Here is a 27927-nt window from a genome sequence, read left to right on the forward strand (position 1 = left end):
GATATTTCCTCGTTCCTCAATCCTCGCTTGAACCGGAAGTCGTTCTGGTCCGCCATTTTGAAGGTCGTCCCAAAGCTCTTATTTCTGCTCTGAGGAGCGAGGATCAAGGAGCGAGGAGGGATCTCTGAGGAGCTATGAGCTACTAGTGTAGCAGGAGGTCACCATTAAAGATACTGTGTTTTCCAGGAGGTAAAAGTAATGGGAGTTCATTTCATTGGGATTTTAAAGGCAAATTTTAAGCCTTGTCTGACTGTATTGCTGCCTTGGTTTAGTTTGTTAAGTTGGGGACAGGGACAATTAACAAATATGAACGAACATTGCTGCAAATCCTTCATGAAACAGAACATTAATCACAGGACAACATTTGCAAATGTAGTTGGAACACTTGTTTTCATGTTAATGCATTACTCCCTCTTAGCTTTTTAACACACACATAGCATTAGGTTGACTCCTCCCTGGTCCAGGCCTCCAATTAGCTTATGAGGGTATTTAAGACACCTGTGGCATCATGGCTGCCTTTCTCTGTCTCTGGGTGCTGGCTTGTTGTGGAGGCTAGGCACTCTAGTGTGGTTCCCTTCACTGGTTGTAGTGATAAGAGCACTGGGACACAGTATTGTACACCTGTTTGCAGTGGTTGCCATTTGCCGTGAGTACACAAGTGGTGGGTAAGTTATTGCACTCCTGGAACACACCCCTAAGTAAGTTGCCTCCCCGTTGCTGGCTTCAGCCCACTTTCCCATTTTCTTTGGTAGTTTCATAATTGTTTTTAAGTACTGGAAGTGTTTTATTAAAAGAATTTAATATTGTAATAAATCTTTGCTACATTTTTATAGAGCTTTGATTCATTTTCTTTGCATTTCTAACCAACTCTTTCCACAGACACTTCCAGTCATCAGTTATTCAATAAATTTGCATTTCTTTTGGAATCACGTCTCTGTCTTGCTTCAGTTACTGAACTTGTTTAGCCTGTGTATGACCAAGGTATTAGCCCAGATTCCTCTAATGTAATTCCTGGGGTGAAATTCCCCAGGTGGTGTTGTCGGGTTAGTTATATTCTGTTTGCTTATACCTCCACCCCGCCACACAAAGAAAAAGTAAAGTGCAGACCATGGTAAGAAAACATTCTAATAATTAGCAAAGACACGGATGGATAATTCAAGGAAGGATGGCCTCCCTGTTCACTGTGTCACCCTCCTGCCTAAAAATTTTAGCAGTGGAGGAGGCCGCCATAGGAATCAAACCCCTAACCCTGGTGGTGTTAGTGCCATGCTCTGCTCACTGACTTACAAAGGACCTATATGTACAGTAATGCATACCTTGAGGTGGCAGTCTTCGAAAGTGCCTCTTTTAATGATCATACAGCGCCGCTGGGCCCAGGCTGAGCAGTAGGAGTGGCGGTCACACGGAAAGCTCTCATTGGTCACATCGGTGCAAGTAGGCGTCTTCCAGCTGTTGCCAAAGGCCAGGGGACTGGACCGCGCTACGAAAAGGAGACTTTCATTGAGACATTGGGATTTTAACCCTTGTATTGAGTGTGCCGTTATTTTGACCACCATGACAGGAGGGTTACCGCATCCTAATAAAACACAGAAAACCAATAGTGACTAAAACCCGTTACCTACCTGTTGAGCCACTTATCTGTAGGTCGTTCATCTCATTGGAGTCAAAATTCCCGCAGAGGCCACACACTCGGTTCTACAGGACAGAAGATTAAAAATGTCATTGAAAGAATTGAAGTTTCAGGCTGCCATTTTTCATCACCAGGTGCTTGCCACAATGTGGTGATATAGCTTCTATGTTGAAAAACAGCATGTTAGCAGTTTAGCATTCCATATCCAGTTCAAGCCAGAACAGCTTGCTTGCAGCAGTACTCAGTATTGAGGAACAAAGTGTGTAAACCTTTCCCACAAAGTGACAAGAAAAACGGCTAAATTTCAAAAGCTCTGTCAATATCCCCTCTGCTCACCCTCCAGCGTGAATCCAGCTTGATGGTGATCCTGGTGTGTTTGTCCCAGATGAGAATCAGGCCTTTGCTGGGCACTAAGATCATTATATAGAGTCCCACGGTGTGTACGGAGTAGAGCAGCTCTACCGTCACAGTCGCGCCTGTATGAAGGCGTTTAGTCACTCTCATGTCACTCAGCGTCAGGGTGACTTTACCCTGAAAGGGGACAGCACAAGAGAATATCTCTCATAAGAATCAAATGTTTTCTGTTCATACTGAATGAACTAACTTCACAAATGGTGAATAAAGTGAATAAAGCAATGGATAAATGAACTAGGGAATGAATGGATGCATAAACATGTGGCCAACAGCCGAGCGTCTAAGGAAGAACTAGAAGTCGAAGCAAAAAAAATTGTCTACCTGCAGTTCTAGAACAATAGAGCGAGAGCAGATAAGAGCCTCATCACAGCAGGGTACGCTCTCCGCTCTGACAGAGAAGGACCCATTTCCATTCCCACAGTCATCCTGAAGAAGAGCAGCAGAGTTATGCAAAGTACAAAAACATTAAACCATATTCAATAGAGGGCTTTCAGGTGAAATATGCCCTCTGACGGCCATAGTGGAGGTCTGCAGTTCTTGGACAACGATGGATGTGAACAGCTGATTGCGTTTCTAAACTTACAACATAATAGAAGTAGCCCATCTCTGTGCTGCTTTCGAGTAGGAACTGATCATTTCACCACTGACACATCTGATGGATTTTGTGCTGAGATATTGTAGGCTTGTTAGCTAGCTAACAATCACTGTCTTGTTATTAGCACATCTGACATGTACCCCAGGGTTGGGGCCATTCATGAATTGAACTGAGAATGCAGCTCTAAGGAAACTAAATTGGAATTGAATTGGAATCACAGGAAACAGAGTTGAATTCCATTGAATTCCATGAAATTCCACTTCTAAGAGAGGTTGGCTTGACTTGGTAAACATCAAACATTATGAATCAACTAAAAGACAGTTAAACTAATCAAATACATTCAATCATACTGTATGTATTACGAAGCCCGCATGGGCTTACAAGACACTACAAACATAACAAACAAGAGCAATAACATAGTGAGAGCGAAAGAACAAATATAATACATCTCCATTCATGTCAAACAATGTCAAACCAAATATGAACACAATCCTGCTCCTTAGACATTACAGCTATAAAACATAACACATCTGAGGCACAGACTGTGCCTTTAACACATCAAACATAAAGCGCCCTCCTACGCTATTGGTAGGCATTTAACACAAACTGAGCTAGGTGAAACACTTTGTCTGTAAACAGGCACTGAAGTCTACATTCATCAGACATAGAAAACAAATCAGGACATTCTGCAGATTTTGTGGAAAAGCCTATATCTAAGATTGTGATATAACGGACAATAGCACATATATATTATTACCACATATGTGGTAATAAAAAACAAAAAAAACATGAAATTCCAAGGCTGCAGGCTTGTTGGCTATCAAAGCCAAAAACCAGCCTTTGTTCATGTTAACTGAGCTGACTCTTTAATGCTACAACTGCTTTGAAGTAGAGGCTTGGACTAAGGACAAGGTCGTTTACTGTTACAGTGGTCTGAATTTGTAAATGTACGTTATTAAACTATTCACTTTTATTTATAACCTTACTCAGTTGGCCTACAGTAACACCATATCACATAACATAAAAGCATATCAATACAACTCATATCATGTATCTTCATTTTCTTCCAGGACAGGATATTTTCATGTACCCATTGTCACATTCTTACACCAGCTACCATGTTTGTCTCACCTCTACTAGTGTGTACTGGCAGTCCCCATCAAAGCGGTACCATTTGGAGTCAAATGTCTGGTAGTGTCCGTTCCCGTACACCTCACACTTCCCAGGACAAGGCTGGTATTCACAGTGCCACTTGCCATGACTGCAGAGACTGGGAGATAGAGCGGTGATATAGACATTTAATCTATAGTCTATAGTCTTCCATTTTATAACTTTAATAACTTTGAATTTCAGTCTCTTGTTTTTCCTCACCAGGCAGTTTTCACAATGAGGTGACAAAGCGGCACTGTTGCATCAGTTAACCTAGCGTTAACTGAAAAACCGCCTAGCATTGTTGCTCATTGCTAGCTTGCGGCTAACAATGGAATTTCACTGATAAGTGGTTCTACAAGAAAAATAGCTGAATAATAGCTGACAAAAGTGCTGTCTTTTTTGGAAAGAGCGGGCAGTCCACCCCTCTTCATTTTATTACTTTCAACAAAAGAAGAGAGTGGGGAGCGAAGCATGAATTAGCCAGGTAGCTAGTCCACTCAACACCCAGTGCCTCCAAGATTAGTCTTTCTTTTAACTGTGTGCCAATGTGAAGGTTGGGATGAAAGTCTCCAGATGAATGTTAATTGTGTCATGTGAAAAAATGGTTGTTTGGTTCATGTTTTGTTCATGCTATATTGATTTGTGGAGTAGTTTTTGAATGAACAGAGAAAGCATCAGCATCTTGGATGTTGCTCTTACCATGTTTTACAATTTGTTTTGACACTCTCTCCTGCACTGTACACTTCGCCGCTATAAGCACAGGTGCAGTTGTCCTCCGAAACACATTCTCCATGGTGGTCCTCATACTGACCATCTGGGCAGTAGCAGCCACTCTGACAGCTCACTGTAGCACCCTGGAAATCATACCAAAACAAATCCATTAAGGTCACGGTTGAGGTTTACTTTATTGTATCTCAATGAAAAAAAAAATCTCTCTAGTGCAAGAGCACATTGGAATTCATTGGCAGACAGAAAGTGCATGTAAATAAAAAAAAAAAACAGGTACAAAACAACACCACCACAACAAATATTAATAATAAAGCCTTCACTTAATGCTGATACATATCACTTACACTATATTTAAGTTATGAATATCTGTACATTTGGATTATATAAAATTTGAGGGTGCACAGAAAGGTTTTAAGGGGAACGTAAGGGATTTTTTTCATTTCCAAGAAAGAATAATAGCAGATGCAATCATGACTGTAACATGTTATCTGTTGACCTACCACTGGTTTGCTGAGACTGTAACAGGTTTTCTGAGCTGTGTTAACTGAGTTGTGTGAGCAGTACACACAAACCTTCCCATTCCTGCAATCTAAAGCATACAACAAATTGCATAAAATATATTAAACTTCAGAACGTTTGACTTCAACATGCCTTATGATATAAACAACAATCTTATGGTAAGGAATTGTCAAGTGCTTTTCCAAGTGTTCAACACAATTTGCACAGCTTAAAGGTGCAGTGTTTCCCCATTATCTTTCTGGAGGGATGGCTGTAATGTGTAATAAAGAAATTATGCATTTCCATGCATAATTTCCATCCTAAATGTGTTGTAGAGCTAAAACTACCTTCTATGACAACAGTTTCTGTTAGTTGTTCTGGCAGTAGCGACAAATTTCTGGCTGTGATTTCCCACTACTTCTAAATGAATATAAATTAGTTGAAAGATGGAGGAACATCTGTTGATTCTCTGGTGCAAAAATTACACCAAAAAATGTAAAAATATATATTTACCACAAAGCCCGGAGCAGTTCAGCTTTCCATTCTCACAGTTACTGCAAAAGACACAGTATTTGGTTTGAAACAAAACCATATGAAACAATAACTTATGAATAACAATATATTATTATTATTATTATTAATAATAATACAAGATATAGGTGTCATTAAGCCATAGTTGTAGCTAATTCTGAGGCAGGTGTCAAGCATGCAGAACTGGTCTATGAGCTGTCTTTCTGAAAAATAGCCTGCAGGTAATGGATAAAATATGAAATATAAACAAAAAGTAACATAAAAAAGTAAAATGTTAATACAAAAGATATTTGAGTATTGTAGTGGCTAAAAATATGTGCATCATGCCTCTTTTCTCCTGCTCTGAATTACAGATCTGACAATGTTTAGTCTTCTCTGATCACCTTCCACTCATGACTCATCCTCAGTGGGACTCACCACAGTCGGTCGTCCAAGACAACAGACCCTGGTGGCGTTGTGCCGCCCTGATGTTGACATGGGCACTGTGTCATTAGGGTGCAGGTGAGCCCTTGGTTCAGGTGAGTTCCCTCCAGACAGCCGCAGCCCTCCACAGGGGAGTCGTCCAAGGCACACCGAGGGTCAGGGCCAGACAGGGAGAGACATGTAGTGTTGCATGCCCGCATGTCGTAGGAAAACCTTTGGTTGTTTGGACAGGACACAGCTGGGAAACAACATTAACATTAAGCGTATTATTTATTTATTTTTTCAAAGTTTAAATAACTTCTCAACATAATAATCTGTGGCATTTTCATACACACATTCAACCTATACCCAGTTCATGAAAGCTTTTACATTTTTTCCCCTTTCTAAACACCTGGCGTCAGATGTCAACTCTTTACTGGGAAAATCCTCAGGCACAAATAAAGTGATGCATTTTACGTTAATGAAGCAGCAAAAGCGTTTTGTTTGGAATAAATAGAGGGAAACTGGGTCGTTGGCATGAGCAGCGATAGCCACCATGGCTGAGCAGACAAAGAAAAGAGCGCCACCTACAGAAACTCAAACTTCATCCACAGAAAAAGGCGTGACACTACTGATCGCCAAGTGATCACTGGGAAGTGCAAGGAAAAAGACCATAGCAATTTTACCACCAACGATGTTGTTAAAGTAAATAAAAAACAAGAACCGTGTGGATTACCACTTTAAAAACACATTTTTTGTAGACAGGGAGAAGCCTCAATGATCTGTTTTTTTGTCATTTAAGACAGTTTGACCATTCGTTCAAAATCTCAGAATTTCTTTTCAGCTGACTGTGAGGTATAAAGTAAGGATGTAAAATTTGTTTGTACAGTGGAATATAGCTCACAGCTCAACATTTCCGCTGTTTCAAGGGACAAATGAGTGTAAGATTAACATAGCGTCGATTTGGTGATTTTTATGTTACGTAATTTAAACTGAAGGATTTACATAGTCAAATTGAAGGATTACATGCTCTTCTGTGGATTGAGTTCTAAAAACCTTGGGCCTCTGAAAACCTTTCAAAATCTGTTAAACTGAAAACTGAAAAATGCATGGTGGTCAAGCTACAAACCGGGCTGTTTTTCTCATAGTTTCTGAAAAGTTGACATTTTGGAGATGCAGGGGTTTCACCCGACAGCAACGATTAGCTTTTTCAGTTTCATCTTTATGGCAGTTGAACTCACTGCAGTTGGTGGCTTGTCTCCAGTCTCCAACTGAAATGCCCAGGCTGGCGCAGGCTTTGACATAGTTGGCCAGAGCCACACACACACACTGCTGTAGACCACTGCTGCCACAGTTACAGGTTCTCTTGATGCAAGCCTGTCAACAACAATTAATTTCTTGTCAACAGGAGTCTGCAATTTGACATAACATGAATGATAATCTAATGTCATTTAAGAGGAAATTAAATTAAATTCTGTTGAAATAAGTTTGAATGGTTGAGTCCATTCATTGCAAATTGATTTCTGCCTCCTGGTGTCTACAATATACCCAAGTCAGTTTTGAAGTGTTGAAATAATGTTTAATGGTTGAGTGCATGCTGCAAAACAAATTCCTTGTAAAGATAAGTCCGGTACTCATTACACAATGTACGAAGACCGGTAATTGAGAATTTGGTTGGTGTGTATAAATCTCCTTACCGTGTGGTAGTAATCGGTTGGTATGTGCCCATGGCATGTGGCAAATATCCCTCTTGGGTCTGTTAACACGGAGCACCTTTCTTCTGCAAATATTTCTGGAAAAAAAATTACTATATTAACTTAAGGAAGTATTTTTGCAAATAAGTTAAGGAGCCCAAATAGAGTATTTCTCTTTGTGTCTTGTACCATAGAGAGGCTTGCAACATAGTGGGTCAATGCCAGTGTTTAACGTCAGTGTCAAGCAACTGATAACAAGTCATGAAATTTAAAACAGATTGCATTACGTAGATATCTATTAAATGTTTGGGGGAAAAAATGTATATTAAGTCTTATAAATATGATATTTTTCCTTTTTCCTTGATCTAAGGAAATGATAAATATTTTATTTTCAATGCTTAAAATAATTTCTCATCCCTGCTGTAAAAAACATCAGTCAGTCAAAGATACTCGGGTGAACTTATGGTAACAGTCAGTGGTACCGTTTTCTGTGTTGAAACAGGGTGGTATATTTGGACAATGCAAGTCCACACTCCAGGAGAGAGCAAAAAGTTGGGCTGAGTTCTCAATAATCCCACTGCTGGTAATGAAGTCGTCCAAGGTGTCCCCATTACTGTTGCCGCAAAGCCCTTCAGAGAAAGATTGACAGGTATAATCGGTGAGAATTATGCCATAAACGTTAAAGGTTTCTATATTATGGGTGCTATTCAGAAGAGCACCCAATCTATGCCTGCACTAGTACTGCGAGGTTTCCAGATAATCCCTTTTGCAGGTATAAATATATGTTTTGTTAGAAAATTAAATGAAAAGCTGATCTAAAAAAATGTCTAATACATCTACAAACAAGTATCGATCCAGGTAATGTTATTTAATTGTGACCTTGATCATACCCTGGAAGCAATTTTGTAGTTTTCAATATGGAGAGCTGAGGGAAAACAATGTGAATGTGTTGTTCTGTGATGAAACTGAATCCCTAGGGAAGCTAATGTTGACTGCTACTGAACGTCTATGAAAGTGTGTGAGCAGTGAAAGTGAAAATACCTTGCCAAAGTGAAAAATAGTGTTAATATTCCTTTTGGTAATGTGATGAGCAAGGAGGATGGGACGATATATCGAAATTCAATATATCGCAATACAACAATGTGACAATACGTATTGTGAGGCAGAAAAATTAATCGCGATGTTAGGTACATTTTGTCATTTTCACCCTGAACGTCTCCGTGCAGTAATATGAGAGTATGGAACTGTCTGACGAACACCTTGTTGGCAAAAGAAATTTTTCCATATGAATGTGTGAATGAGATCCTAACCTGACAGCATGTGGTTTCCAGGTGGGGTGATATAGATCTGGATCTCAGGAAACATCTGGACTTGGATCTTCATGCCAAAGCTTGTGTGAACCTGAACGTACATGGAGGACTGCCAGAAAACCGTGACATAATCTGACAGGGAACAGAGTGAGTGAGTGAGTGAGTGAGTGAGTGAGTGAGTGGGTGGGTGGATGGGTGAGCAAACTCTCCACCCCAAGAACCCCCAAATAGATATGGATAAGACAACATTTGATAAGATTTGATCCTATAGGAACTTCTGTTTTCATCACTGTCTGTCTGTTTCTTAGCAAGATGAAAAAAGCAACATCTGCCATTAGACGATTATAATTTTTTAACCATAACTATTATGCTGCGTTTATTTGCGGGTGGGAAAGTCCGACATCCGGACTTCCAAGTTGGCTGCTAAACACCATTGCATTCACATGCCATTTTCTCAGTCAAACCTGGAAGACAAACGATAATCAAACATAAACCGTTACGAAGGCTGCAGCTTTGCAAGTTGGAGAATTGTTCAACGTTGGCGGAGTTTTAGTTCTAGTTTTAGTTCTGTATAGAATTGCATAACTGTTTATATTGTAGGTTGGCCTTGCACCTAATATCAACATTCATGACAACCACTTCTCAGACAGTATTGTTTAAGTTGACAAAAGTATTTCCATCGTTATGAGTTCATGGGAAATATAGATGTGTCTTTGTTTTCATTTTCTTCTCCTTACCAGTCTGATGAAGCTCAACAATCTCCACCTCCCCAAATTTAACCATGTTGTGTGAGAATGTGTAGGTTTCCTGCAAATACCAAACGTAGGACATTTGATATTCAGTCATGGCTGTCTCGCTTGACATTTCTTTTACGGATTATATACTTCTGAAGTTAGTACTCAAAGATCACAGGGGCTACTGTACCTGGAAAAACATAAAAGTGACTGTTTTCAGAGTGGTTGTCCTTTCAGAATACTGAATTAATATTTTCCAGTTGATATCCTGAATATGGACAAAAAAGAAAAAAAAAGAAACGCATGGTTGCAGTTAGCATGACAAGCAGGCAACATGGGTTAATGTCACTTAATACAAGAGGGGGAAAAAATTACCTGCGAGGCCACATATCTGCATTTACCAGGAACGGCATATTGTCTTCCATCAAATGTCGTCACAAACTGCCCTTCAATCACACACTTTCCTGGGCACGAGTTTTCAGGGCATCGCCACTTCCCATTGACACATGTACTGTTGAGAGAAATGAGGATGTCGTTTTAAGATGATCCCCAAGGGGAATTTAGGTATTGGCACACACACACTCAGTGGACATATTGTGTATTTAATGTGATTAAATACATTCAAATTGGGAGATATAATGTGAATAATTAATACCAAGCTTTATCTGCCCTCTTACCATGACTGACACTTGGTTCTCAGTACATGTCCAGGTTGGTAGATCTGTCCGGCGAACACACAGCGGCAATCGGACAAACTCACACAACGATTGCCGTCTGTGAGCACCATATCTACAACACAGTTATGCAAACCTTTTATCAATCAACCTCTTATCAATCAGAGCAGAATATCTGTGGAACTAAATTGATGTGAAATGGACCCGTGTTGTAATGTGATAGCCTACTATATGACTACTACTACTACTTTATGACTACTACTTATGACATTCATGTTCTGAACTGTATTTATGTAATTGACTCAATGACTGTGTGGTCTTTGATAATGTTGAATGCATGTTACCATCCTGCTTTGCCATCTTTACATCATATGGACCAAAGTGAAAAGACTCTGATTTTGTTGTGAAACCATGGATGGTTTGATTGCCAAATAAATCAAATCAAATCTAGAGTAGCGTACAGGGATGCCAAGACCACCTTAGTCGAGACTGAAGTCCAGACCAAGACAAGAGTAAATTGTGTCCTATTCACGACCAAGACCAAAATTGGCAGCAAACACTATACATGTCTTTCCAACTATACAAATAATTCTTTAGGAGTTTCTTTAGGATAAACAGAGATGTAGATCTATCTACAGGAGCTCTGTACTTTGAGATCAAGACAAGTCCGAGTCAAAGACAAGTCGGAAAAGTTTTCGAGACTGGACTCAAGACCAAGAGCTGCACTCGGGTACTAGCTCTGGTAACCTGCATTAGGGGCACACACAAATCAAGTGCTGAATTGGCAGAAAACTATAGGACAGAATCATCCATGGAAATCATATGGCGCTCACCCTGGGGGCAGCGACAGGTGCTGGTGCGGTCTGTGGATCTGGGGTTTGGGATGGAGCAGCTGGGAACAGGGGCGCTGCCCAGTTCCTCGAAAACCAGCTCCCCCGGACATGTTACAGCTGCACTCACACACACACACACACACACACACACACACACACACACACACACAGACAGACAATCACATTAAAGTCACAATGAAACCGCATTTTGAGAGCATCTCGCTTCCTTAATGTGATGTACATATTTGCTGTTGAAAGAGGAGGCGGGACATAACGCGGGAAGGGATCATTCAAAAGTGGAATCCAATGGGGTTAGTTAGGGACAGAAAGGCAGTTTTAGTTGATGGGATGGGCGGAGGGGCGGGATTGTTAAAAAATCTGCAATGGTTTTATTGGTTGGAATTTTTTTCTGTTTTCCAGGAAGTAAAAGTAATGAGATTTTGATATAAAAATACAATAACATATTTTTTTTGTCACTGTTTTGGCATAAATTGTCAAATAGCTGTATGGTATGATAGAAAGAGATAAAAAGGCAAAAAAGTAATTTATCATTTCAGTGTGACTTTAAGTGTCTGTAACTAAAGGAGATGTCCATCAAATAGGCAGTTACAAAAATAGGTAGGCACAAACTACATGTATGTAAGATAACAAAAACTATCCACCATGCCAACAAAGTCTTACTTCTTAAGTATTTTGTCAAAAATGTTCCTGCGGATTTTAAAATAAAAAAAAATGCAATTTTTACTATTGTTTGAAATGTGCACATATTTACAGTAGGCTATTCACATATCATTTTTGGCCAAAAAAGTTGACAAAACATAAGTATGCAAAAAGTCATTCAAATTTCAATGGTTTTTGAATCTTTAACTTCAAAAATCTGAGAGATACATGTATGTCACTGAAATGAAAAAGAGCACCTACGGCAACTGAATATAGTTCTCCAGCCGGTCCTGATGAAGCTGTCTTCGTTGCACCGGTGAATGAGTTCTCCGAAGAAAGCACAGTGAATGTATTCGCTGTCTTCATAGCCGTGTATATTCTCTTGACAGAGGTGCAGGAAAGCCGTACTATTGGGATGCAGACAATCCATGGTGTGGGATACAAACTCTCTGCAATGCTACAAAAATCATAAGGAAAACAGACTGAACATTATGGCAAATGACTTATTGTGAAACTTGTGAGTGCACTGAGCGAAGTTGAGGTCTTTTCACTTTGAGTTCATATTTAAAATGTAAAAAGCAACTGAATGGTTTTGATTCCCAAATGTATCTATACATTAAAAAAAAAAAAAAATGAACTAATTATATCCTCTAAAATGTCACTGCTTTATAACTAGGAGGCTCACAAGATGTGACAAGACATTCATTATTCGTAACTTCTTAAGAGGTTGAACATGACAACCTCCTCGTGTCAAAAGCTTTCAGATTTTTGAAAAGAAAATCAGTTTCTTGAATGATTTTCTGCTTCTGTTTTCTGTTTTACAAACCCTCAACAGTCACAATGTGACTGCAGGCAGAAATTTAAAGTTTCTTTGTCTTGGAACATGGCTCCACTAATAACAGTGCAACCACACATTAAGTACAAGCACAAGCCCTTCATACTCACTCTACAAAGACCAACAGTAGAGACAGCAATGGAAAGCAGTGGATGGTGTGTTGTGTTCTGTAACAGTCAACTTACATCATTGTCACTGACGAGACTATCTTGGGTTTGGCACGTGTCGTCAGGAAGCTCGCTGTTTAAAATCAACTGGTCCTTGTTGCCTAATTATAAAAACAGTCCATTCTTAGAACAAACTGTGATATAATGTCATGCATGCAAAATATGTATATCCCCATAATCAGCTGCATTATAAGAAGAAAATGCTGTGAACAGTCATGAAAAGGCATCGGGAAACCCTGTTCCTGATGTTTTCTGTGCTGTCTTTGAGCTTTACCCTATGTTGTTAGGTTATGTTTAGTCTGTCTGTCTGTCTGTCTGTCTGTCTGTCTGTCAGCAGGATATCTCAAAAACAATTAATTAGATTTTGGTCTAGTCTAGTCTAGTCTTGTTTATTTACATCGCCCTTTATCACAGTCAAGTGTCAAAGGGCTTTACATCATACATATACATGCTACACATCATATACATCCCATACTAGGTCATATACATACTTCGTATACATTGTTTACCACATCATACACACACTACACATCATATACTACATCATACTACATTATGTACTACATAATATACCATACTACACACAAACATGCTCATGCCTAAGGGCAATTTAGACTCTTCAAATTCACCTGAGCAGGTGATCTGGGATTTCTGCCATTAGACAATTATTGTTTTTCAGCTATAACTATGAAACTAACAGAGATAGAGACTTGATTCAAAATCCTAAGGGTATATTTGCAGGGTCAAGAAGTCAACTGAACTTAACAGACAGGATTGATGACTTTGGGTGTAACATCAAGTTAGAGGAGAATTGTGGTGACTCACATTTTAGGGAATTTACTACTACTACCACCACTACTGCTACTGCTGCTGTTACTGCTATAACTACTACTACTACTACTACTTCTTCCAGTGCTTGTACTTGTCAAGTAGCTGCCATACCAGGGGCATGGGGCGTTCCACACAGTCCATTCCAGTCACTGTTCAGATCCTGCTCCAGCTCCACCTTAACAAGTTAAGTCATAAGAGAGCTTCAGAGGGTGTTAAAGTCCCCATAAAATGAACTCCCATTAATTCTCGGAAAACACAGTGGACCCTATCTTACACCCGGCGCAAAGCGCAGCGCAAGTGTCAGTGCAAGTTTCCGACCGACGCAGTTGTCATTTTCACGCCCAGCACCCACGTTGTTTAAATAGCAAATGTACTTGCGCCCATATTTGCGCCCATGGGCGTCTTGGTCTTAAAATGAGGTGTGGTCAGGCGCATTGCTATCTTGAGGCAGCGGAAAGCGATTGCGCCATTGACAACAAAAACCTGGTCTAAAGTCTGGCACAGTATTTTCCTGCTATTTAAAGGGTGCATTATACAGATAGATGCGTCTCTCTCTCTCTCTCTCTCTCAACGTTACCATGCAAAATAGAAAAATAGGATCTACTATGAAAATTTGCACTTTACTTCGTTCTTGACATGTATTTTGTTGCCAAATTGCCATATGCTTTCACCATTACGCAATGCCAGAGGCCCAGTATCTTTCATGGTGACTTCATGCTACACTAGTAGGCGTAAATATAAATTTGTAACCAATAAAACCATCAGATTTTTGAACAACCCGCCCCTCCGTACCGCTCCCATCAAATAAAATTGCCCTTCTCTCCCTGACTCATATCCCATTGGTTTAGACTTTTGAATGATCGCTCACTGCATTATGTCCCGCCTCATCCTGTTAATGGTGCTTCGTATTACACAAGCAGCTGTGAATGTAGAAACTATTACAATTCAACACAACTGATGTGCGTGTGTGTGTGTGCGTTTGTATGCCTGCATTTATGTTTTCACGTGTGTGTCTCTGTAGTGTGTGTGTCTCTGTCTTCTCACCCAGAGAGTGTCTACTCCTCCAGGTACGTTGTGCCAGGTGACGGTCAGAGGAAGCAGAGAGCTCCTCAGTCTGGTGTAGATGCCGTAACGGAAGATGTGCTGGTAGGTGTGGTCGTAGGGAAGAGAAACACTGCGAGCAAATAATAAAACATATAGAGCGCTTAGTATCACACAGGCCAGAGGTTGTGAAAGTGGGGTCAGATCTTCGCTTTGGAAACTGTTTTGAACCGATATCAGAAAGAAATCTATCTCCCGATTTCACAAAACGATGCAGCTGGATGCCTAAGGACGTCATCTCAACTTTAATTTAGGCACTTTATATAGCCAATACAGGTTTTTACCGTTGCTGCAGGCCATCCTATCAACGTCTATTCAACATCAAAATCGTTTGCCGGGATAGATTTCATTCTCTTTTATCTGTTATCTCCTCACCTACAGTATGGACAGTTCTGTAGTCAAGGCTGAGAACAAAAATATCCTGAGATGGGAGTCTCGGGGACAAACAAATGTTTGGGAATCCCTGAGATAGACCATAACATCTGTTGTTGAAACTAGACTTGATTTGGTAAGGCATGTGTTAAAACACTGACTCAACATTATTAAAAACCACAGAAGGACAAATTGATTGTTGAAGTTACAATATAACTCAAGTGATAAGCGTATTTGAGGCCTGTATGGCTAACCAGTAGGCGACTCTGACTCAAATGTTGATTACTTGCTTGAATTATGACTCCACCACGATAGCAGCATGCTAAGCGGATGCCACAAAAATACAATAAAAAACAATTTAACTTAAAGCTGCAATAAGCGATTTTTCTGACCAATAGAGGGCGTCAGAAGCCGCAACACATTTGTAAATAACACACAGCAAAGTCACTGCACTACGGAAGCCTACGAGGGACAAATGGAGGGAGAAACGCTAACAGCTAAGCTAAACGTAGGCCTATACGTGCAGAGTGAGCCGCTTACCAGTCTTCCTTTGCCAGAACTTTCTCCCTCTGAAGGCTACATGTCCCACAATGACAAGAGCTTACTCGCTCACTTCATCGATTCCGCCATTACGGGAATTGTTTTGAGGAATAGGAGGGGGTGAGACGCTTTTAAACAGCGAGGTAGAAGACGTGCTAGTTTTTTTTTTTAATTAAAAGCTACTGAATGGATCGGGTGGAGCTTCGTTCCAGACCAGAATTTTACAACAAGCTTTAGAAAAGAGGTGAAAACAGCAACAGGGCTAGCCTGCTGTGTGGATATTGGTTTATATCATTATGTCTCAAGGAATTCTCCACATAGCACACATTAATTTCAGGATTGGTTCTTTTCGGACAACCTAAAGAGCACCAATTGATTGATTGACCAGTTTTGTTTTATTTGAACACCTGACTGACCGGATCTTTTATTTTCACTTCCTCAAATTTGAGAAAATTGTATTGTTGATGACTTTGGTAAAATACTACACTTCCCACCTCCCTCAAAACAGCATTGTATAGCCCTTTATTTTCTTGCTACATCTATATTTGGATAGTAGGTAAAGTTTACACAATGTGAAGACTACTCAGTTGTACTGTTCTCAACACTGGCACAATTCAGCTCAACCCAACAGACAGAATTAATAATGTATATCGTCCCAAAGTCAGGTGTAAAATTTTAATCGACATTCATGACATTAGAAATGCTGCTGATGTGTGTTTGTTTAACTTTGTGTGTGTGTGTGTTATTAGATGTTTTTCTATGGCTACATATTTAGTGTCAGGGCCAAACCTTCTCGTTTCCACCAGGATGCTTCCATTCTGCAGAACGGTTCTGATTTTATTGATGATGATCTCGACTCGGACCAGCAGCCCGCTGTTGTCTCGCTGTATGGTGATGTGACACTCCACCTGGTTGTGCATGAAGCGGGTGAGGGTGAAAGGGCAAGTGGATCTCACGTGGAAAAACATCTCGTTGAAAGTCTGGACCACGCCGCTGCCGAAGGTCTTGCATGTGTCTGATCACAACAACAACAAAGTCAGCTGACTCACTTCATGTTTGAATGTAGGCAATGGCAGAGGGCATGATTTAATTCATCCATCAATCAATCAATCAAGCAATGAATCAATTGTGTATTTTTTTGCTTCAGGGTTGGATAGGTTATTGTCAGAATGCAATCTGTTTCTGTTTTCCTGGTTCAAACTGTAATTGTAATGTAATCCACCACATTACTCAAAATCAGTAGGCTAATGAAATCTGATTAGTTTCAGTTACTTCTGGACTATTCTGCCTCCAAAATCCATAGAATATGATTTAAAAAAACCCCAAATTTATTCAAATTTATAGACTGTAATTTGATTAGCTTTTTGAATTGAATTTACCACACAATCAATTATTATTTCAAGATGTATAAAATGATGTTTGTATCTATTTGTGTTTATAATCTCACAATCATAATGCTTGTGTCTTATCTGATTGCTCTGTTTTTACAGTAACTGTAACTGAGCATTCGTTCTGATTGCAAATTACAGACTATTGATTACTGTAATCCTGTTACATGTATTTCATTACCACCCAAACCTAGTTAACTTGTACTCACCTATATGTGCTTCTGTGGTTAACATTGATTCACCTGGCCCAAGGACTAGGACAGAAATACATTAGTTTCAACAACGTCGAGGTGGAAATAAACATGAATAATGTAAAACAGAGATAGTAGGAACAGAAATATGATAGTAGTTATAATAGATAAGGTACTAGGTAACAGATAGCCTATAGCAGTAACTGATATATATGTGTAGATATAATGTATATCAGTAATATTACTCCAGTCTACCAAAGTTGAGTGGTGAAAGTAAAGGGCTTTATTTCTACTTCAAATTTTCCTATTAAAACCTGCTGATATGGATGGACAAAAAGGTTCAAATTTAACTTAAAAAATAAGGGAAAATCCTGTGAAATAAGGGAGAGCTGGCAGCAATCTCCACTGTTCAATGCACTGAACATGAAGGGTCAATTAATGATAATAAGTAGCTATCTACCACTTTATAGCTCTGAGAAACTATTGCCAAAACATTAATTTAATTGAAATGGAAATTAGATATCCCCCTGCTAATTTGAATGTGAAATAAATAGCTATATTCCCTTGGAGAAAATAACATCAGCAACAAAACTTGTTACAAAATATGACAACTTATTGATTTTACCACCTCTTTTCTATCATGGTACAATGTGACTAATTGTTATTTTTTCATGTTCCATTTCAATGTTTTTAAAAAAGGAAAATAAAAAACACCATAAAAAACACCAAAACATTTTCTGATTAGTAAATAAAAGGTACCTGAGGCCAGAAAAAAGCAGACAGCCAGTATCCATCGCTGAGGATCCATGCTGCTTGATTCTCCCTCGCGGTGGGAGAGCAGCTGAATCAAAGAGTAACAAAACAAACAGCCTATGGCGCTGCTTATATATCTGCCTACACACACGCACACACGCACACACACACACGTCCTCACGCACACACACACACACACACACACACACAACATGATTTGAACACCAGGACAAAGTTCAGATTACACATTCAACACTAAATGACAATGACAGGGTGGAAAATGTTGCAAACATGAATAATTTCCAATAAAGTCTTTCCTGGATATCTTTTTACATTGAAATCGATATATCATTATCTTATATCGGTATATTATGTTGTTCTCTATTGAAGTGTTAGGGACAGGTGCGTGATATCATAACCACTAATCCTTTGACATAGCTGGCCTAATTAGGTGCATAATTGTGTGTGTGTGTGTGTGTGTGTGTGGGTGTGTGTGTGTGTGTGTGATCAAGTTACCATAATGTGTCTCTGATGAGTCAACTGATAACCTACTCATAATTGTGTGAAAACCAGTCTATAGCAAGAGACACGTCGACATGTTTAACATCTACTTTTTACCACCTTATAGTATATATATTATTATTATTATTATTATTATTATTATTATTATTATATTATATTAACACTGGACTGTCCAAAAAAAGGCTTACCAAACAGAAACGCGAGAGGGACGAGCTTTTGTCCTTTGTCTTCTATTGATCCAGTTCACATGTAATTTCAGAAGAATCAGATACTGTACAGTTGTACTGCCAGATTATGCCTGACATCAGGCAAAAAGATGCACATACACGCACACACACACACACACACACACACACACACACGCTCTGGAACACAAAACAAAAAAAATCTGTTAAAGGCTACATCCTTTCCCTTTAAATTTAACTTCCTTTAACTTTTATAACAGTCACAGTCAATTTCCCTAGTATTGTTTTTTCTGGCTTTTCCTCATTCTCTCCACACAAAAAACCCCCGAACAGTAAAATTATAAACTGGAGCAGGAAGGACTGAGGAGAGAGTCTTACCTTTGTCAAACACTTAGGGCAACCAGACAATGCCTTCAAGGTTAATGGAGGATGAACGGACCAGTGGGAAAAATAATATTTATGGCTGAGGTATTGAACCAGGATGTAGTCAGTTTATTATTATCCAAATGGAGAGCTAGACGATATCGCCACACATCGATTTTGGATGTTCATATGTAAATATTGCATTTGAAGCTGCAATTAGTGTCAGAATGCTTAAGATGCGTAATTCACAATGAATCAGCAAGTATTACAAGAACCAGCGTTCGAGTTATAATCTGAGTTTGGGGGAGTCTCTAAAATAACTAACGTTAGGGGCAGAGATAAATAAATAAATAATAGCCTAACGGGTGCGCTTTCCGTGAGAGAGAGAGAGAGGGAGAGAGAGAGAGAGGGAGAGAGAGAGAGAGGGAGAGAGACACTTCACTGCTCATTACGTGGTCCAACACTTTCACACACACACACACACACACAGCAGCCCACTTTTTTTATCATGTCGCACCCCATACACACAACAAACAAACAAATGGTGGTGAAGAGAATATGGTGCATAGTTCTTTTGGAAAACATGTTTCTTTTAGCCCATTTATCTCATTAACGTAAATAATACTCGTTACATTGAAAAATGCATTATTTGTGATTAAAATAATGGTTGCTGATAATGTATTAGCGACCCCCACAGATTTATGATTTTATGGGAGCTCAGACCCCTCCTTATGGAAGCTCAGCTCCCACTGGCTCCCACTGGAACCCTGACAAGAACATAAAACCTTTACCCGTTCAACCCTTGTACACTTTATACGTCCCTTTATACTTTTATCCAGGTCCTTTTACCAGTCATTGTGTTAGATTAGTGACAGTACTATATACTTTTGAAAACTTAGAAAGGTGCTGGAGGCAAAGGATAAACTAGTTCAAAAAGGAAGGAACACACCATCTCTGTTGACTTATCTTCCACAGCTGTGCAGAAACAATGTCTTTTCATTAGGTTTTCATTGACTTGAAGAATACATACAATAATACATTATATATTTTAGAAAAAGCATACCAATACTATGTACAATATTCACATAGTTATACAAATGTACTCCATACCAACTCTACACAAATAACAACAGAAAACAGACCTAGACCAGTAAAAAATTTACACATTTTGTCTGCAGTGTAGAATCTTCTGTTTTTATCTCAGCTTGGTTCAGTAGAGCACTTTTTGTTGGGATCTAGCAGCACTTGGTGAGCTATTTGTCTGTTACTGTGCTAGCTTTCTGTTTTAGTTAAATCTGTGTTTAATTTGAAAGTGTTTGGCTTGGTGCTGAGTAGTTTTGCTGAAACTAGTTTAGGTGAAACCAGTTAAATTTCAAAGTGCTTGGCTTAACTTGAGACACGAGAATGGATACAAACAAACAAAATACACAAACATCGATACTTTTTGTTGGTGTTTTAGGTCCAGAGGACATTTTGGCTAATCTCTATAAACAGATTTCTGTATATGAGACGTCGTCTCTCAACTCCAACTCCATTCTCGCGTGGATGTCCGCTGGCTCCACCGGAAACCCCGAAATATTTGCGTTCGCCCCCAGAGTCTAATCGTCGTCAGACCGATAGACGATGAGTTCTGAGATTGCTCCCTCCTCAACTCACCCTCCCTTCCCCCTCCCTCTTCCCTCTCAGCTGATGATTTTGTCAGCTACTTTGCTAAGAAGGTGGATGATATCAGCTGTTCCTTCCATCATCGGGCTACTACTATTCCTTACTCCAAACCTGCTTCTCTGCCCCTTGTCCCTGGGCTTGCTTCCTTCTCTACCCTCTCCCCAGAAGATGTCCTCACACTTGTCAGGTCTAACCGAGCCACCACCTGTCCCCTTGATCCCTTGAGTGAGCAGTTTCCAACCATCTCTCTCTCTATCTCTCCCAGAATGACCTCCTGGGCCCTCTTCAGTCCTGTTTCAAGGCTTCCCACTCTACTGAGACTGCACTCCTTGCTGTCACAGAGGCCCTGCACACTGCCAGGGCTTCATCCCTCTCCTCTGTCCTTGTCCTCCTTGACTTGTCTGCTGCTTTTGATACAGTTGACCACCAAATCCTTCTCTCCATCCTATCTGAACTGGGAATCACTGGATCCGCACACTCCTGGTTTGCATCCTATCTGTCTAACCGTTCTTACCAGGTCTCATGGAGGGGATCTCTGTCCGGACCCTGCACACTTCGCACCGGGGTCCCTCAGGGATCAGTCCTGGGGCCCATGCTATTCTCTCTCTATACTAAATCCCTCGGCCATGTTATCTCCTCTCATGGCTTCTCCTATCACTGCTATGCTGACGACACTCAACTCTACCTCTCCTTCCACCTCTCAGATACACAAATTGATGGGCGTATCTCCGCATGTCTCAAAGACATCAGTGCTTGGATGTCTGTGCACCACCTCAAGCTCAATTTTGACAAGACAGAGCTACTCTTTCTCCCAGGGAAAGATTGCCCTCTCACAGACCTCTCCATCTCCATTGACAACACCACTGTGTTACCCTCTCAGACTGCCAAGAACCTTGGGGTGATCCTGGACAACCAGCTGTCCTGCCCTGCCTACCTTGCAGCGACAACGCGCTCCTGTAGGTTCTCCCTCTGTAGGTTCTCCCTCATCTGCAAAATTCGCCCGTTCCTTACGAGGGAAGCGGCACAACTCCTGGTCCAGGCACTTGTCATCTCTCGCCTGGACTACTGCAACGTTGTCTTTGCCAGGCTATCCATCAGACCCTCACAGCGCATTCAGAACGCTGCAGCCCACCTGGTGTTCAACCAACCAAAATTCTCTCACATCACTCCCCTCTTCCACTCGCTTCTCTGGCTTCCCATCTCTGCACGCATCAAATTCAAGACACTGGTACTCGCCTACAAGGCAGTACATCAGACTGCCCCTCCCTATCTGCAATCTCTAGTCAGGTTCAAAACCTTGCCTCGTTCCCTCCGCTCCTCCACCCTTGCAGGTCGCCTTGCCCCTCCATCGCTACGTGGGCTCAGAAGTCGCTCATCCCGGTCGCGACTCTTCTCATCCCTGGTGCCACAATGGTGGAACGAGCTCCCCCCTTCTGTCAGAAAAGTTGAATCACTGCCCATTTTTCAGCGGGGACTAAAGACACATCTCTTCAGGTTACACCTGGATCCCTCTTGAACTAACCTATCTTCTTACCCTTCTTTAAATTAAAAAATAAATACATTTTAAAAAATGTCAACGAAAGCTGCTTATTCCTAGTAAAAGGCTTAGCTGATCAAGACTGTGATGCACAGTTGGTTTCAATACTCTTGACAAAATGTACTATTGTAAGTCACTTTGGACAAAAGCATCCGCTAAATGACATAATGCAATGTAACGTAAAAAACTCATTTTTGTAACTTGTATATTACTCAGTAGTTACCAGTCATTCTAATGTTATTACCAGTTATTACATCTATTGTACTTGGATATTACTTAGTTATTACCAGTCATTACTACATTTTTAATGGCCTGTAGTTTAAAGGGTTACTGATTTTTGTTGTTAGGTGGGGAGATAACAGCAGTGGATATTGTGAAACTATCATCAATCACACCGAAACTGACCGTGTTTATCACCAACAGTTGAAAAGAAATGTTTGATCAGGAGTTAAGATCTTGTTTAGAGGTTGCTATTTTGTCCAAAAATGAGTGATGGCCTAAAGAGGGGTGTTTTATGTAAATGTCCAACATACCCGCAGGTTTCTTTGGGGCCCATATTAGCACTATCCAGAGGATTAGGGCTGTGGAGGAGCAGAACAGCCTCAAGAAGGGAACCGATCTTTTGATGTCTGCTCTCTCCTCTCGGCTAAAACACAAAACAACATTACAGATGAAAGCGAGCCGGAGGAAGAGCTGCGAGTAACGTCCCAGTGAAGAGATTCTAATTTTGCCCTGACTTCTAATAAGAATGATGTGATACTGTATCAGTCCTGGTTGGTAAAGTCTCTTGTCTCTCGCCCCTCCCCCCTCCTCCATAGAGAGGTCAGAGGTCAATGTCAGCAGGAACCGGTAGAGAGTTGGTGTTTTGCCCTGCACACAGCCCAGTAGTGGCCACAAAAGAACAAAATATAGATTTTGTGGCAATGATTTATTATGTCGAGGGTACAAGATGATACTGCAGGCACACCAGACCTCATGCTCTTTGTTTTGATTAATTTGAGTGCAGAAGATACATTTCCTTTTCCTTCGTTTTGGTTAATTTGTGCACTCATTTTCATTATTTTGCCAGCACAATTTAGTAATTTGTGCAAACAAATTAATTAACTTGTGTGTTCAAATAAATGAAATGTGCATACGTTTTCTTAAAGTGTGTGCTTGATTTTGCTCCTGCAGAAAGTTTCAAACTGACTTCACTCACATGACATTAGTAGTTGAATTTACTTGGTTTAATCAGCAAGATATTTAGTTGAATGTGGCTTTTGTTAAGGTATAATGGACAGATTTGTTGATTACATTTTACTTCAGGTAAGAAACTGAGGGTATGAGTTATCAAAGCATCAGCTACTGATGAATAGTGTTATTATTATTAAGAATCAGCTGACAACTGACATATTGAGAGCTAATGGACTTTACTATTGTCAATACACAGACTTGAGGGATGGTAGAGTATCGATCAACAGTTGCACTGGATTATGTTCATGTTTTAAATCTATTCACATAGTTTTTGAAAATGAAATACGAGCGCACATTTTATATAGCACATTAGCAGACTGTACCCACAAGTTTTTTTTGTGACCAAATTTTTATTAATCTTTTCTTTTTTTTCTTTTTTTTTTTTACATTGGGTGGTTAGACCATATCAATATACAAGATGGACAAACGTGGGGAAAGAAAAAAAAGAATATATATATATATATATATACATATACACATACATACGTGCACACATACATACATATATATATATACACATATATACATATATATACATATACATACATATATATACACATACATATATATACACATTGTTTCAGAAGTCTTCTGTGGATTCTTTATTTAGACATGCATGGAGAGAAAACCTTACAAGCACATACACTTCAGTAGGCTGCAGGATATTCTGCTTTGTACACTCCTTTCTGAGAAATCAACATATGGCCAATGTAAGAAGCACGCTTCAAACTAGTCAAAACCAGTTCTACAATACACACTAACGTTAGTTCTATTCTTACGTGATTGTCTCTTCCAGTAAACACTAGGGCTAAGCTCCTGCTCTCATGTGGAAGCATACAGCTCACTCATGATGGCTGCATGACTTCTTTAACGTAAGCAGACCCTTCTCACTGATACTCAACTATAAGACATTTACACAGAGGGCAAAGGACACAGCGTCCTATTTTATTTCCTACAGCATACATATACGTACACATGTATACACACATACCCGTGTGGATACACATGCACACACATACTGCATATACCAATTCACACATACATGCAAAAAAAGAAGAAAAGAAGAAAATAAAATAACATTAATTATAGTACTACTACTACTAACAATAAAAAAATAAATAAATACATTTATTAATTAATGGAACTGACACATTCATATTACAGACCTGACCTCCCTTAGTAGCCCCCCCCCCCACCCCTCCACCCCACATATACCACCACCCCTTTTCGTGCCCCACCCAAACCCACCCATGTAGGTTCCAATTCCATATGGTATGTGGAAATATTAAAGTGACATAATACAAGAGAAGAGAAGAGAGTTATTATTATATTATAAATACATTTTCATTTTTTCTATAACATTTAAGAGAGTTTCTATTGACTGTACCCACAAGTTAATACTTTATGACAAAGTATTCTTCTTTTTTCTCTATCTACCGATCTCCCCATCTCTCCCTCTTCCTATCACTCTCTCTCCCCATCTCTCTCTCTCTCTCTCTCTCTGGCCATCTCTCTCTCTCGCTCTCTCTCTCTCTCTCTCTCTCGCTCACTCTCTCCCATTTCTCTCTGACTCCTCAGGATATAAGAAATATGTGATTTTCTCATTGACATCCACACATTAAAAAAAATAATTGCTTTCTAAATGGATTTCATAGGTCCTGGGGTTCAATTCAAGTGAAAAGAAAAACAATTGAGGTCACAAGATAGGTTTCCCTTTGACCGGCATAAATGGTTTACACAGTCTGATAGATGCTGACCTCTGACCCCATCCCACCCTGGAACCATGTAGGGTACTAAAGTATCTGTAAAAAGGAATTATCTCCCATTAACGCTCTCTCTCCCTAATGGACCCAATCGCAGGCCATTATCAGGCCTTTCTCATTATCCATTTTGTGTGAAACCGCCGTCCACATATTGATCACCTGCACACATCAATCCATTTACGACCACGTAATTTCTTCAGACTGCAGCCGGCAGCGTGGAAGGAATTTGAAAGAGATGAGACATTTTTTTTTTTTCTGTGTTTTCAGCTTAATCAATAATGGAGAGGGTTTCAGTAGTGACGATGAGCATTGGTTTGTTTGTGTGTGTACTTGCATTGCGATTCTTGTGAGGAAGAGTCAGAGTTCTGGACATAAAAGGTGAATATTTTTTATGGGAAAGTGGGGACATTTTGTTCGGCCTTGAGCTTGAAAATTGGTGAATTTTAGAATTAGGGTTTGGGTTTAGTTGTGGAATCAGTATTAAATTAGTGGATTAAGATTGGGATCATAGGGATGTGCGGAAGAGGCTTTGCAGTTGTGCCACAAATCTCCCTGCAACCACTGGAGCATTGGCTGTGCGCAGATAATGGCTAAATTTGAGAAACATGAACAAGATTGTTGCAGTGTGGCTGTAACTCAGTAATGTTATACGTAAAGGTGAACAGTCTGATACGGTGGATTTGGTTTCAAATGTAGGTTATTGTGACATAGGAAACTGTCTTGTCTTTAGCTCTAGTCTCTTGTCCAAAACACTGAGCTGTACTGTAGCTTGAGAAGAGTCGGCTCAGTTACTGTGACCTGAACAAACTGTCTTTTTTGGCTTAGTTAGCTAGCTGACTTATCTATCCACAAAATCAAGGTGTATCAGCGGTGACGAAATGATCAGTTCCTCGTCAAAAGCAGCACAGAAATTGGTCAATTCAATTCTTTTGAGACGGCCAAATTGCCCGATCAACTGTCCTCTGTTGCCCAAGAGCTGTGGACCTCCAATTTGGCCGCCAGAGGGGGTGTTACATCACCTGAATGAATGTAGTCAATGGTGGTCAAATTATGTCTTATGTGTATTTCGACATGACTTGAATAGACTTGGACGTGTACTAGTACAGCCAAGCCTGCAGAGGGCAGCCGTTTTCTGTCTATAGAGGCATCAGTTTATACATCACACCTGATGTACAGTATAAACTAATGGTAAAAAAAACAAAATGGTAGTATCTATTCTCCATCTACATTGTGTGATATCAATAATAATAATAAACTATCAATAATGCTCTAACCAAGACAAATTCTGCTGTTAGGACAGAAATCATAAAAAATGACGGTATTATTGTCATTATTTTATATTTTCTATATGCATTATAATCAGTTGAAAAATATATATAAAAAAACAAAAAACAACGAAAAATCGCCATAAATATTACTATAATTGTCCAACAAGGACTTATGTGTATGTGGTACTCAATAGTAGGTTTATAGTGACCGTATAATGGTATTTATTTTCCTCCTATGGTATCACTATATGATTCCTATAGCCTATATTCTTATAGTGATTTACGATTTTGCTGTGATAATTGTATAGTATCCTTATAAGATGTATAATAGGATTACTGTAATTCAGTTTAGTAACGGCATTCAAACAAAGCAGACCTACTCTCCACTCCAGCATCATGCCTCCAAAACAATATTTCTTGCGTCACGCCGACGCTGGTAGTGACGAACTGGTCCACTACACTCCTTCTATATCATCTTACCTTTCCTCCCCACTCTTCTTCAACTCCCCCATCAGGACCACAGGGATGTGATGCGCTGATAGCCTGTACACGAGGGTGGAGACAGACAACTTTATTCATCAGCGAGCGTTATTTTGGGAATAAAGTGGCTTGGATAACCGGCGTGGCGCACGCTTTTTACGCAGCAGTAACTTCAGTCTGAGGGGGGGAATAATTAGTTGTGTATGTGTTTGTTTTTTTTAATCATCAAACAGCCTACAACTCCTACAGCCCAGTCCTCTGTATTTCCCATATGTCGCGAAAGCCGGGCGACCATGACTATAATCTCCGTAGTATGAGCAACCTGATGGGCGAGCGGAGGAAGAAAGTGAACGACGGAGGAGAGCGGAGTCTGATCAAAGCTCCGTCCAGCGCGAGCATCAGCAGCCAGGGCGCCTCCGCCGGAGTGGCCGGGGGGTCCGGGGCGTCCGGGGGGTCCGCCGCCGGAGCCACAGCCTCCTCCACCGGGGACCTGGAGCGGGCTGCCCGTAAGCAGTTCCAGCAGGATGTCACGCCCGGGTTCGTGTACGTCCTGGCCGTTTTCTCCGCCCTGGGGGGCTTCCTTTTCGGCTACGACACCGGGGTGATCTCCGGGGCGATGCTCCTGCTGAAGAGGGAGCTGGACCTGAGCGCCCTGTGGCAGGAGCTGCTCATATCAAGTACTGTGGCCGCGGCCGCCCTGTCGGCCCTGCTGGGCGGCTTCCTCAACGGGCTGTTCGGGCGCAGGGTGTGCATACTGCTGGCCAGCTTCTTCTTCACCGTCGGGGGGATTGTGTTGAGTACCGCCCCCAGCAAGGAGGTGCTCCTTGTGGGGAGGCTCATCGTCGGAGTGGGGCTTGGTAAGACGACAGGTGTCCAG

The 27927-nt window shown here is 40.5% G+C and overlaps 3 protein-coding genes across 3 annotated transcripts in view; 2 read left to right on the plus strand and 1 right to left on the minus strand.

The window, feature by feature from the left end:
- The window catches only part of LOC139640090 (mucin-6), a 33931-nt gene extending 15842 nt beyond the window's left edge, over window positions 1–18089 (minus strand). The window contains exons 1-26 of the mRNA XM_071514256.1: window positions 18041–18089; window positions 17157–17201; window positions 16492–16717; window positions 14734–14863; window positions 13801–13864; window positions 12877–12959; window positions 12118–12313; window positions 11165–11313; window positions 11098–11110; window positions 10367–10478; window positions 10065–10200; window positions 9880–9957; window positions 9693–9762; window positions 8956–9087; window positions 8128–8274; window positions 7649–7743; window positions 7193–7328; window positions 5967–6210; window positions 5532–5572; window positions 5021–5109; window positions 4491–4645; window positions 3771–3909; window positions 2366–2470; window positions 1967–2161; window positions 1623–1695; window positions 1317–1480 (exon numbers count right to left, since the gene is read on the minus strand). Coding sequence (XP_071370357.1) covers window positions 1317–1480; window positions 1623–1695; window positions 1967–2161; window positions 2366–2470; window positions 3771–3909; window positions 4491–4645; window positions 5021–5109; window positions 5532–5572; window positions 5967–6210; window positions 7193–7328; window positions 7649–7743; window positions 8128–8274; window positions 8956–9087; window positions 9693–9762; window positions 9880–9957; window positions 10065–10200; window positions 10367–10478; window positions 11098–11110; window positions 11165–11313; window positions 12118–12313; window positions 12877–12959; window positions 13801–13864; window positions 14734–14863; window positions 16492–16717; window positions 17157–17201; window positions 18041–18089 — 3066 coding nt within the window. The remainder of the gene's footprint in view (window positions 1–1316; window positions 1481–1622; window positions 1696–1966; window positions 2162–2365; window positions 2471–3770; window positions 3910–4490; window positions 4646–5020; window positions 5110–5531; window positions 5573–5966; window positions 6211–7192; window positions 7329–7648; window positions 7744–8127; window positions 8275–8955; window positions 9088–9692; window positions 9763–9879; window positions 9958–10064; window positions 10201–10366; window positions 10479–11097; window positions 11111–11164; window positions 11314–12117; window positions 12314–12876; window positions 12960–13800; window positions 13865–14733; window positions 14864–16491; window positions 16718–17156; window positions 17202–18040) is intronic.
- Window positions 18090–20937: 2848 nt separating this feature from the next.
- LOC139640091 (uncharacterized) lies at window positions 20938–22285 on the plus strand. Its single transcript, XM_071514257.1, has 3 exons — window positions 20938–20956; window positions 21111–21291; window positions 21487–22285. The coding sequence occupies exons 1-3, from the start codon at window positions 20938–20940 to the stop codon at window positions 22283–22285; spliced, it is 999 nt and encodes a 332-aa protein (XP_071370358.1).
- A 5036-nt stretch (window positions 22286–27321) lies between these two features.
- Window positions 27322–27927, plus strand: part of LOC139640095 (proton myo-inositol cotransporter-like) — a 74002-nt gene continuing 73396 nt past the window's right edge. Inside the window, exon 1 of the mRNA XM_071514262.1 lies at window positions 27322–27907. Within this exon, the coding sequence (XP_071370363.1) occupies window positions 27322–27907 (586 nt within the window). The remainder of the gene's footprint in view (window positions 27908–27927) is intronic.

Source organism: Centroberyx affinis, unplaced genomic scaffold, assembly GCF_046629955.1.
Source record: "Centroberyx affinis isolate AG114_WGS23_722 - 3 ecotype Tasmania unplaced genomic scaffold, CSIRO-AGI_Caff_v1 ptg008327l_1, whole genome shotgun sequence".
NCBI classification, from domain to species: Eukaryota; Metazoa; Chordata; class Actinopteri; order Beryciformes; family Berycidae; genus Centroberyx; species Centroberyx affinis.

Excerpts from the sequence above, each read along its gene's own strand:
- LOC139640091 (XM_071514257.1), top strand. Across the intron at positions 21,292-21,486 it reads AACCGTTCTTACCAGGTCTC|TGGGCGTATCTCCGCATGTC; the intron begins ATGGAGGGGATC and ends TACACAAATTGA.